Raw genomic sequence first — 12,087 nt, 5'->3', positions numbered from 1 at the left:
TTCATCAATAATCAACATTGATAATTTAGACCAAATTAAAAAAAATTGCATGGTTTATAGTTTCATTGGAGATCCACCATAATAGTCTATAACCTCATCATCTGTTTCCAAGTTTTCTCTAAAATTATGAGGCTCTAACATCACAAATTCTTCAACTCCATTTGCAATCATGCTTATCTCTTACCCAATTCCTCAAAGATCACATGCTGTGGATGCACATTTCAATTGCCAAAGTTTCTGACAATCAATCTTTGTAATTCAGACTTTCCACCAATTGATGTAATAGAGTTAAAACCCAACTAAAAAAATAGTAGTATCAAATCTTATGGAGTAAAATCGTTTGATCAGTTATCATATCAAAACAAAATGACACCTATACATAAGTCAGTGCTGCAAAATGATACTCGATCGAAATATGTTATCATACACAGCAGCTTAATAATGTCACCCAAAGCCTGAATGTGAGCACTAAAAGGAAAAAATATTTTTGAAGCTGAATTAAATATTTCTTTTGCAGTTGTGATTTCCTAAACTTCATTTGATGAAGACAAGAAATTTATGTTTGTTACCAATATCGTTGGCAACTGATAAAAGGGACATTCAGAAAAATAATGAGAGTGTCTCATGCACTTTACAGCTAGTGCAATAGTAACCATTTTCCTGCTCCCCTATCTTCAACATGCATGTGGACTTCCTACCATTCAATTTTCTTACCATTACATTTTATCTTAATTTTTAGTATATCTACCTAGCTAGGGATATGTATAAAAATAAGGGCCTTTTCCCCACGTGGTTTGTGATATAGCAAGCTAATTCTAAGACAACTAATTAATCTATTCCAATATTTAAACCAATGACAAAGAAAGAATAAATTAAATCAAATTAGCATCACTTAATCATCTAATGTTTACTAGCTAGCGAAATAAAATGCAAAAATGGTATGCAAGCTAAATTAACTACAAATTAACTTCTATATATAGTTAGTCCCTTAATTAAATTAAAATTCTGCAGATTATCCAGTTTTTTTAGCCTAGTTCTTGTACTCGAATAAAGTAGTATGAAGACGTTGCACAATAATCACACCAAAATCATCAAAATAAGTTGCAATTTCATAATCATCTTTCATGACCAACCTCAATTATTGATTACATCAAGCAAAATTAAACCCTGAGAAATGTGTCTTTATGCAAGTACAGGTATATTATTTAATCACACATTGATTTCAAGTATAAATGTATAGTATCTCTCGTGCAAAAATTATAAGAAAACATATAAAGAGACAGCAGAATCGTATCTCTTACTGTATATGCCATTTGTATAGCTATAAGTCCTCCTTCATCTCCGATCTCCCGGCACCATCCTGGTGGGCCGGTTTGAAAGCGAAGGGCCTCATCGGGGAGCTCATGAGATGGAGAGCCGCTGAGAACCCGAGATTCTGCTGCACATTCTCCATTGAAGGAGGCAAATAGGAAGGAACAAAAGGTGCAGTGGGGCAGAAGTAGAGATGAGAATTTGAAGGATTGTTATTCATTGATTGATCATATCCTTGATTAGGCAATTGACTAATGTAATTAGGTCCAAATGGAGACAGGGACAAATTGGGATGATCCAAATGGAAATAAGGGTTGTGATTAAAATTAGGGAAATTGGATTGATGATTAATAGTGTTTGGTAATGGGAAAAGATTCTGTGCCACAAATCCCCCAAAACCCTCCTCTTGATTCTCTTGCTCAATCCATTTCTCCCTCTCCTTTCCTCTCTCATCATCGATCTTGGAGGAGAGTAATTGGGAGAGGGGTGGTTGAGATGATGAATCTTGATTAGGGTTAGGGAAGATTCCTGGGATGGTGGGGAGAGGGGGGAGTTTATCGATGTCGGATTTGGTGACGTCGAGGAGCCAGTCGAAGACCTTGCTAGGCTGGCTCAGCCCGAGCTTTTCTTGGAGCTCGTAGAGCTGGACGGCTGTGGGGATGGAAAGGCGGATTCGCCGGTCTCTTAGCCCCCTCACCGTGCATACTTTGCTGTGGCGGTCTTTGCCTCCAAAGGTGCGTGAAACGCACACTATTCGGGGGTTTTTGTGGATTGATGACCACTGTGGTCTCGCCGCGCCTTCTTGCTTCACTCGCACCTCTCCCTCTTTCGAATTGGAATTCATGCTTGGACTATGACCAACTCTGCACCAAAAATTAATCTCAACGGATCCTGTCAGCATTTCTGTTTTTGTGGTAGATAGACTTGGAATCTAGAGAATTCTTGTCTCATGATTTGATCAAGAATTTCATCAATTAGGTTTTACCAAATGTAAGAGGAAAGTTTATTAGGGCATGTTTTTTTTGCCTGAAATGAAACAAGAAAAAAAGCCAAATCTTAGAAGTGAATGGCACATACTAAATTTGACAATTTTATGACACAGTTTTGAGAAAAAGGGAGATTTTTTCAAGAATAACTTCAAAATGAAAAAAAAAATTGAAGATCAAAAGATGATTGAACTCACGTTTTGACATCATCTCGTGGGTGCTCAAGAAACTGAATCTGCTACTGGCTCAGCCCATTCTTGAAGGGGAAACCCTAAGCTATGTGATGAAATATGAAGAAATTAATAATTTGGTTGGGGATTTAGGAAGAGAGGATGATGATGATGATGGTAATGGAATATTTTACCAGTCCATGTTGCAGAAAAGATAAAGGTATGGTGTTGTGACCATGTGGCGTGGGTGCATAAACGACACATAAAAAATCTTGTAATTGAGAAATTAGGTTATAAATTCATCTAAGAAATAATAATAGTACTATTTTAAGCTATGGCTGGGAAAATTAAATTTGAATGACTTGTGCAAAGTCATGTTTATACTCTGCTGCTGATAATTAATGATTCTTTGTGATCAATGGACTTTTAATTTCCATCATCAAATAACATGGGACCAATCTAGCTAGCTAACACCATTTGCTTTATTGCCAACTACAAATAGCTTTATCAGCTGCAACATTTCAAATATACAGTATACATGGAATGTATTATACATATATACATGCTTATCAAGAGAGAGAGATGCATATATATGTGCCCTATTTTAATGGTAATCAATCTATTTTCTTGAATGATCATGATAATTAATCAATGGCCCTTAATAACTTTGGAGTGAAGAATAGCTAGTGACATGAGAAAAGAGATGGAGGGTAAGGAATAGTAGATTTCAAAGTGTATAAATGCAAATGAAGAAGATAGGTTTGGATGAGTAATGGAAGGATGTAGTGGTGGATGAGATAAGTATAAGTATGTTTATATTAGAGTATAGTAGAGCAGGGACCAATTTGGTGGGAGGTAGGTTCTTTAAAGCTTCTGCTTATTTATCAGAGGACCACTTCTAAATTTTGCAGTGAGATTGCATCAACCAACTTGTACCCCCATTGAGATTGGCTTATTTCTTTCTTCTCTTTTCTTTTCTTTTCTTTTCTTTCCTTCCATTTTTTAATCATAAAAGGGTGAAGAGTCTCTCTCTCTGTGTGGTGGTATATGAGGGGAACAAAAATATGGTGGCTATATAGATATAATGTTGCATGTTAGAAGCACTTACAACAATTTTGATTTATTTTTTAATTCTTATAGCTAGCTAGGAAGAAAATTCAAGGAGAAAATTGGAAACAAACGACCTTGCTAGAAATAACATAAGTGCTTTTAATTTACTTCGACAAAACTATTAGTTATAATTAATTAGGTCAATATTAGAAATGCATCTTTACTTAAGTTCGGGCGTGCACACGACATAGATATATGTTCATAAAGAGAACTAGAGAAGAGAAGGGTCCAAATAAAAACCTTGCAAAAATTAATTACTATTTTCAGTACTTTAATATAAAGATTTACGATAAATTAAATGCATCTCCTTTAGTTTATTAGATGAATGCAAATTTGGGTTCAAATCTTGATCGACTATTGAGCAATTATGTTTCACAGAATCACAGCAAATGCAAATACTTTGAATTCAAGTATTTTTCACATTTTCATAATAACTAAATTTATATTTTAACACACTGTTATCTCTTATATGTGCGTTAGTGCATGCTTGTTTGTATATCATGTGATCATAAAATCATGATCACGTTATGCATAACATGCAACACAAAATCATGATCACGTACCACACAACATTTTAAAAATTATATTTTAATACTGTTGTCAGATATGCCCCCGTCATTAAATATTACGGTAACCAGTCTTTCAAAATGTGATAAAAAAATATCCCGATTCAAATTTGTGGGCTTGAGAAACGTTGTGCAATTAATTAGTATTAATAAAATGTTGGTTGTACATTGTGATTTAGTATTAATAAAATGTTGGTTTGTTGTACATTGTGTTTAATGTTAATTAGAAACTTTGTACATTGTGAACTCCAACGTTAATTAGAAACTTCACTCGACAATGAAGTAAAATGTTGCAAACTGAGTTCATTAATTAATTTAGGTTAATTAAATGCAAGTACGTTTAGGTTAGTTGTGTAATATCATAACATACTTTATAGGTATTAACAATAAATGAATTAGATAAGTGTTTATTACATGTAGTACAATTAATCAACAAGTATATATATTGAATTAACTTTAGAGAAATGATTTATAGACATAATGTCTATGTCATAATGGGGATAAAATAGTCATTTTAGATTGTTTTATGTTTTTATTTAAATATATATTTTGTACATATACCATACTACCCTTATGCATATAAAAACATTTATTTATATTTAAGAATTTACCTCCTTAGGAAAGTTGAGTGAATTTATATGGATGGCTTGATTTAAGCACACAATCTCCAATCTATCAACCTAAATCGGCTCCATCATTGACTTTAATATTATACTATTTTGTTTAGGAAGTGTACATAAATTTTAAAATTTTAAATACTCCAACGATGCTAAATTTTTGAATTCTTCTTTCTAACTTCAATCACGATTTTTTTTAAAAAAATCTAGTATAATGAATTTAAACTTTATTTAAACAATACATTATACAATTAAATTTTTTAAATTCTAAACTTATAGCTACTTAATAGATTTAATACTCAATCTTAATTTTATTATTACAAATCATTATTGAATCTAGAATTTATATTTGTAAAATTAATAAATCAATTTAATTGCTTGAGTTCTTAGAGCATCAAAATGAAGATTTGAAATTTATACATGCTTTATTTTATTAATGGACAAAATGTTAGGGAACAACAATTTAAATTTGTATACTAGAATTAAATTGTTACATGGTGTTAAAATAATGTGTTTTAGCTATAGAAATTTAATAGTCATGTTTCACAATTAAGAAATTTCATTTTTACACTATTTCATTGAATGATAACAATTAGATATTAAGTGCATATATAGTCATTTTTATGACTTAGAATTTTAATAATTATTTAATACTAATAAAATAATTTGATGTGAATGACTATTACTATTTAGTTGGACGATAACACTAAGAAATTGTGTATGCATGTGTATGTAGTCATTTTTATGACTTAAAATTTTAATAATTACTAATAAAACAATTTGATGCAAATGACTATTATCCTTTCATTAGATGATAACAAGTAGAAATTAAGTATATAACATATGTATACTACTACTACTTTACAATTTAGAATTTTAAATATTATTTATAGAAAAAAATAATTGATGTGAATGACTATTACTTTTCGTTGAATGATAACACTAAAAAATTAAGTATGTATAGTATATACATATAATCATTTTTATGATTCATAATTGTAATAATTATTTAATACTAATAAAATAATTTGATGAGAATGACTATTACTATTTCGTTGGATGATAATGATTATAAATTAAGTGTATATATATACACATGTCATTTTTATGACTTAGAATTTTAATAATCATTAAATACTACTAATAAAATAATTTGATGTGAATACTACTACTATTCGTTGGATGATAACAATTAGAAATGAAGTGCATATATACAAGTAGTCATTTTTATGACTTATAATTTTAATAATTATTTAAAAATAATACTACAATAATTTGATGCGAATATTATTATTACTTCGTTGGATGATAACACTTAGAAATTAAGTATATCTATACATGTAGCCGTTTTTATGGCTTATAATTTTAATAATTTTTTAATACTACTAATGAAATAATTTGATGTGAACACTATTACTATTTCGTTGGATGATAACAATTAGAAATGAAGTACATATATACAAGTAGTCGTTTTTATGACTTACTAATTTTAATAATTATTTAAAAATAATACTACAATAATTTGATGCTAATACTATTACTATTTCGTTGGATGATAACACTTAGAAATTAAGTATATCCATATATGTAGCCATTTTTATGACTTATAATTTTAATAATTTTTTAATACTAGTAAAAAAATAACACTAAGAAATTAAATATATATGCATCTAATCATTTTTATAATTTATAATTTTAAGTATTATTTAATAATATAATAATTAATTGCTATTGACTATTAAATGAGTAAATTCAATCGAAAAGTTAATATTTATATTACTGTTTGAATATAAAAAAATTCTCCATTTTGAGGTAAGCCAATTCAAATCCTTTTATATTATGCAAATTTGAAGAAAATTATTAAATGACTTAATTATAATTCCCCAAAGTTATTGAAAGCTAGTATTAAGATAGTTAATTTGCTTTCATTTGACTTTCCTTTCAATAATGAAACGGTTACACTACACAACTATTAATTTAATTTCCTCTTATTTGAACTAAGGGTATACTAGGTCATATATAAATTATTCTTATGGCAAAAAAACATAAGGGCATGGTATAGAGATAGTATATCTCTAAATTACTACCCTTAACTTTATTATGCATATACAGTGACATAAATTTAGTAACGTAAAATTTCAATGCAAGATATAAGTTTAATTATTAGTCCTTTCAGACAGGGCCAAAAGTAGTTAAGGTTATTGTGTTTTTTAAATTTATTCGACTAAGGGACTAGTAGCGTTCCATAGATATAAAATGGAAAATGATCAATACAAAAATGCATCTCAATACAAAATTCAGACTAAACCCTAACTATGAGATTTGTCAATAAGATGGACAATAGTTAACTAAAAATACGAAAGGTCATTATTAAGCAATTTTAGGTCATATAATAAAATTTAGGTTTGAGGTCATATTAAGATCATTGTAGGTCATCCTTACAATAATGACTTAAAAATAAACTAATAATGGCTAAAAATGACCTCCGTATATTTGATTCTGCGTTTTGTATTAAAATTGAGTTTTGTATAGATAAAAACCAATAATGTATGTCGAGATTGGACTATTATGCATATTTTTGGAAAATGAATAAAATCATCCGCATCACAATATTTGTAAAGAAATAAAGAATAAAAAGTAAAAACTTAACGTGTACGCCTCACGAGCTACGAGCCTGATCTAATCTCAATAATTAAAATTAGTTTAGATGCATCACTATCTTTGTCTTTAATTGTGACATCAATTCGGGTAATAACAAATACAGTAATGTAGATTATGTAATAAGAGTACAAACCTAGCAATATTAGGTCGTACACCTACACTAACTCGTACTATACCTAAAATATATGTGTAAGGGTATAATATTATTGTCAAACAATTACAGTATGTTCTAGGACCACAAAGAATAATTGTTTTGAGAAGTGGATCGGTACGATTCACAGTTAGAACTTTAATTAATTGGAGTAATTATTTTGGGGTGATCAAATTCATGTGATACTAAAACTTAGCAAAACTTATTTTGTTATTGTTGATCAGGAAAAGTAACAAATGGTCATTTTTAAGTAATTCTATGTTCAATGTCATTGATAAATATCTTCTCTTATTTGCTGTAGAAAATTGTTGATGGTCTTGTGCCACATATATATTTTTATTATAGTACGTAAAATCGATTATCCTATATATTCTTTTAGGATAATCCAGATACACGAACTTTCACGCCAATTTTGATTTTTGCACATTAGTTATAAACTCTATCCAAATACACGAAACTTTCACGCAATTTTGATTTTTGTACATTAGTTATTAATTCTACCTACAAATACACAATCGAACTTTTAATTTCTCATTTTTTACATGATATATTTCTGAAGAGATCTAATTAGCTATGGTGAAGGTCGTGTAATACTTCATCATGGCTTAAACAGCCGGTGATATTAGTTAATGAGTGAAACTTAATTTATTGTTTCATCATATATATGTTCAAAATAAGATTATCATTAAGTCATTAGAATTGATGGTTTCAGCAACGTTTTATGACGAATCAGTGAAACTTTGTCGTTTCATATAATAAATTAGATTGTTAAAAATAAGATTAACAAGTACTCATGCAGTATATCATTACCTTAGAACAAATTCACAAGATTTATTTATTTTTACTGATATAATTATATCAATCTTAAAAAATGAATATATATACTGATCAGATACATAAATGGAAAACTAAAATTCCTCCTAAACTTGAATTTATTTGTATACGTTTTAGGTAGAGCCATATCACAATAAAATGCAGATTTATAATTTGATGGCTCATTTTTGGTGGCATCAACTGTAAATCTTGATTATATATATAGTACCCCATTAAAACGATTGTATGTGAGAGAGAGAGTTTCGAAAGGTCGCAATTTGTATCAGAAAAGAGCAGAAATAATGAATAAGAAATAATGGATGATACAGAATTTGTATTTATCGTCTCTTTTAACTGTCACTTAAACCCATTGCAGTTGGACTCTGCTTCACTGTCACAACCCAAATCTGTACACTATCATTTTTGTATTTATTTAGTTTTTGTCCTTTTAATTTTTTAAGTTCCCATAACCTCAATAATAAAATCTGAAGGAGGGTTAAAGTTCATTTATATAGATATTGACAAAATCATTTTCTTGGAGAATGGAGATAGTATTCATGAACTCCAATGATGATTCAGACAAGATTCAGAATGTAATCTATACTAATATAAAAAGCGAGTTTTGGGCATAATTTTGAATATTCATAAGTTTTTGACATACTTTTAAATATTTATTAGTTATATAGGAGTGTTAGATAATTTCTTCCAAAACGTTACTAATATGGCTGAAAAATTATGTAACCGCCGCCTTCCACGTTTGCTAATAAAGTTTCAATTTTTAATGCAGTAAAGTAATTGAAAAGTTATGTAAAATAAATTGTGAGATGGTGCTCTAAGTTGCCCTCATTTTATTTTACAAAAATATTATACACATGATTAATGTAGTAAATAATTGAATGCTCAATAATTATTATGCATTTAATGCCCAACATTTGTGCAAAGTGTGCGTTACTTGAATTACAAAGAGGTTGTCGTTTAATTTTTTAAATTTAATAACAAAGAGGTTGTCGTTTAATTTTTTAAATTTAATATTAACCTGTTTGTCCGATTTGTGGATTTTAATATCAGGGAAGTTATAGGATTATAAATTTAAATTGTTAGTGGAGAAAGTGGAAGGTTTTGAAAGAGTCTCCTATAATTCTATTTTTTGGATTATAAATATAGGAGATTTTATGGATTATAATCCACTCACTCGCTACCTATTTTTCCATTACTCTCCAACGATGTTAACATGAATCAGTTTCTATATGATGTGTTTTCCCCTTTGTCTATTACTATTAAAGTTTTCCCCTTTGTCTATAACTATTAAAGTTTATTTTGAGCCATCATGTCGCTCTCTCAGCTATTTTGTGGTTGGAGATTTTTTATACTATAGTTTACTAATCTCTATTTCCATCAGTTTATGCATTCAATATTTTTTATTATTTTTATGTCAATATATTTGTTGTTGTTGAGGACAAGGAAGAGATGAGGGTGATGAAGACAAAGATGATGAGAAAAGAAAAGGTTTGAGATATTTGTGTTTGATATATCCAAAACATTGGTTTTGCTACGTTATCTTTTGTATTTTTTTATTATCATGTAAATTCTATAGAATGTCTTCAAGCTATAATGTTCATTTTCATGATGGCTATTATAGCTTGAACTTTTGGGCCTTGGAGATGATGGGAGTGACGTGGAGAATGCGAGGGTTGCTACTAAGTTTTCTTTTACTCCCTTCCGAATATAGTAAAATAAGGTTTTCACACAAAAATATGCAATGTTATTTTGTCTATCTAACTTTCCTATGAATCTATCTATACATATATAAAAGACGAGTTTTGGCCAAGTCTAAGAAGACGAAGATCATAAAATATTACATTTATTTCCACACATATACATAAATCATGAATTTGGAGATTTAAGGAGGAAAATAATAATTTTTCATGTCTTACGAACTGTTCTAATGTTTATATGTATATGTTTTTTATTTGTATTGTACTACATTATTTTATCTTTTTATGACGATATCATTGTCATCATTATATTTTTTAGTTGTATTATTAAATACTTATTTAATCTTAATTTTATATTGATAGTATTTTTGTATTGAAGTACATACTTAATATATATATATATATATATATATATATATTCATATTGGTTTAATTTAAATTTTATAACAATTTTATATCTATAATTTTTTAAAATTTTATTTAATGATGTTATTTTTTTATTTAGTTTATTTGCAATGTCTAATTACTAAAACAAAAATATTATGTGTCGCGCATAGCGCGTGGACTAACACTAGTGGAGTATAAAAGTTGTGTCATGATGAATTCAAACACAATTTTTAACTTCAACGTTAGGCCAACATATATAATAAACATAAAGAAATTGCTAATCTGTGATAAATTTTTAGTTTTTAACCGAAACTTTTACCTAAATTTGGCACATTGATAAATTTTTTGATGTTTTTGTCACATTGATAAAAAAAATTCTCCGATGTAAATGTTTCATATCCTTTTACTCATTTTATACTGAATGTGGCATGAATTTTACCAATTCTCACATTTACAAGGAAAGAAGCAAAGCTGCGGATGATACCAATGCGAAAAGCAATGAAAATATGAGAATCGTTTACCTAATTCGTCTCTATGCAGACTAGCCATAATCCTAAATCCATTAGCATCTATTTGGGCTTAGAAATGGGCACCTAATATTCAATGTTAACTGTATGTGAAATACAAGTTGTATTACATACACACAATCCAAATTCCCTATCCCAAAAGCTCAACATGAAGCCCAAATCCGAAGATAAAAAAGCATGAAACTAGCAATAGAAAGGTTCAAATCATTAGTAGAAAACGTGTGAAAAAGCCATAGACTGATATTCTAAGCATCTTCAATAGCTATGAGGAAATTATAATCCTCTAAGAGTCGTGCCCTTTCACACTCTGCTTAAACATCCTACTCACTTTCACATGTCGCCCTGCCTTGCACAAATAGAACAATACTCCTAAAACTCAATATTTTTTTATCAATTTGTTTAAGTCATATTCAATTGAAAGAGTGACTAATGAAATTTAATACTACTAACAAGAATACAAAAATACTCCTTAATCAATCAAGTACTACTACTAATTATTTCCATATTAAATTTGTGAAATAAATGGATAACGCGGATGATAGGATATAGTACTATTTTAGTACTGCTGTATTTTAAGAAACTTTTTTAAAATTCAGACGTTCGAATTTGGATAATACTATATGAATTGAGCAAAACTAATTCAAATAATTGTTAATTAAAAATTGCAGAGAAAATATCTTCAAGCGACGAAAGAATGGTACGGTACGAGTCCCATGCCCTAATCCTATCCTTATCCCGAGCCGCGTAATCCAGCTCGTCACCGCATTGAACAGATCGGAGTAGAGCTTCCGCCGCCGATGGCTTCGCCTGAATCATCGTGTACACGTCCTGTTTCAGCAGCGCCGAGCTCCTCCGCAGCACCTTCTGCGCCTCTCTCCACGACTCCGCCTCTAGCAGATCCTTCACTCTCACCAGGCTTTGCGCGTGAGACCGAATCTCCGATTCCGCTTCTTCCACGCTCTGCTCCGGCTCCGTAAGCCGTAAATCGAATGCGGCGCCAGGTTTTGCGTGCGTCCAGAGAAGGACGGATGTCAGTATTATTTATGGATGACCGTCTCGTTGCGGCGGCGGCA

The 12,087-nt window shown here is 29.9% G+C and overlaps 1 protein-coding gene across 3 annotated transcripts; it reads right to left on the bottom strand.

The window, feature by feature from the left end:
* On the bottom strand, positions 1-2,735 carry LOC121750509 (transcription factor TCP5-like). 3 transcript variants are annotated; one of them, XM_042145055.1, is made up of 3 exons: positions 2,495-2,735; positions 1,302-2,337; positions 1-237 (listed from the first exon to the last, which is right to left on the bottom strand). In XM_042145055.1, the coding sequence occupies exon 2, from the start codon at positions 2,210-2,212 to the stop codon at positions 1,322-1,324; it is 891 nt and encodes a 296-aa protein (XP_042000989.1). In that variant the 5' UTR covers positions 2,213-2,337; positions 2,495-2,735; the 3' UTR covers positions 1-237; positions 1,302-1,321. The 3 variants fall into 3 exon arrangements, with proteins under 3 accessions (XP_042000989.1, XP_042000988.1, XP_042000990.1); XM_042145054.1 differs by lacking the exon at positions 1-237 and having other exon boundaries at positions 1,089-2,337; positions 2,495-2,734; XM_042145056.1 differs by lacking the exon at positions 1-237 and having other exon boundaries at positions 1,089-2,174; positions 2,495-2,734.
* Positions 2,736-12,087: the final 9,352 nt, after the last annotated feature.

Source organism: Salvia splendens, chromosome 10 (assembly GCF_004379255.2).
Source record: "Salvia splendens isolate huo1 chromosome 10, SspV2, whole genome shotgun sequence".
NCBI classification, from domain to species: Eukaryota; Viridiplantae; Streptophyta; class Magnoliopsida; order Lamiales; family Lamiaceae; genus Salvia; species Salvia splendens.
Note: the sequence above shows the minus strand (reverse complement) of the source record. Positions and strands in the feature narration are given on the sequence as shown.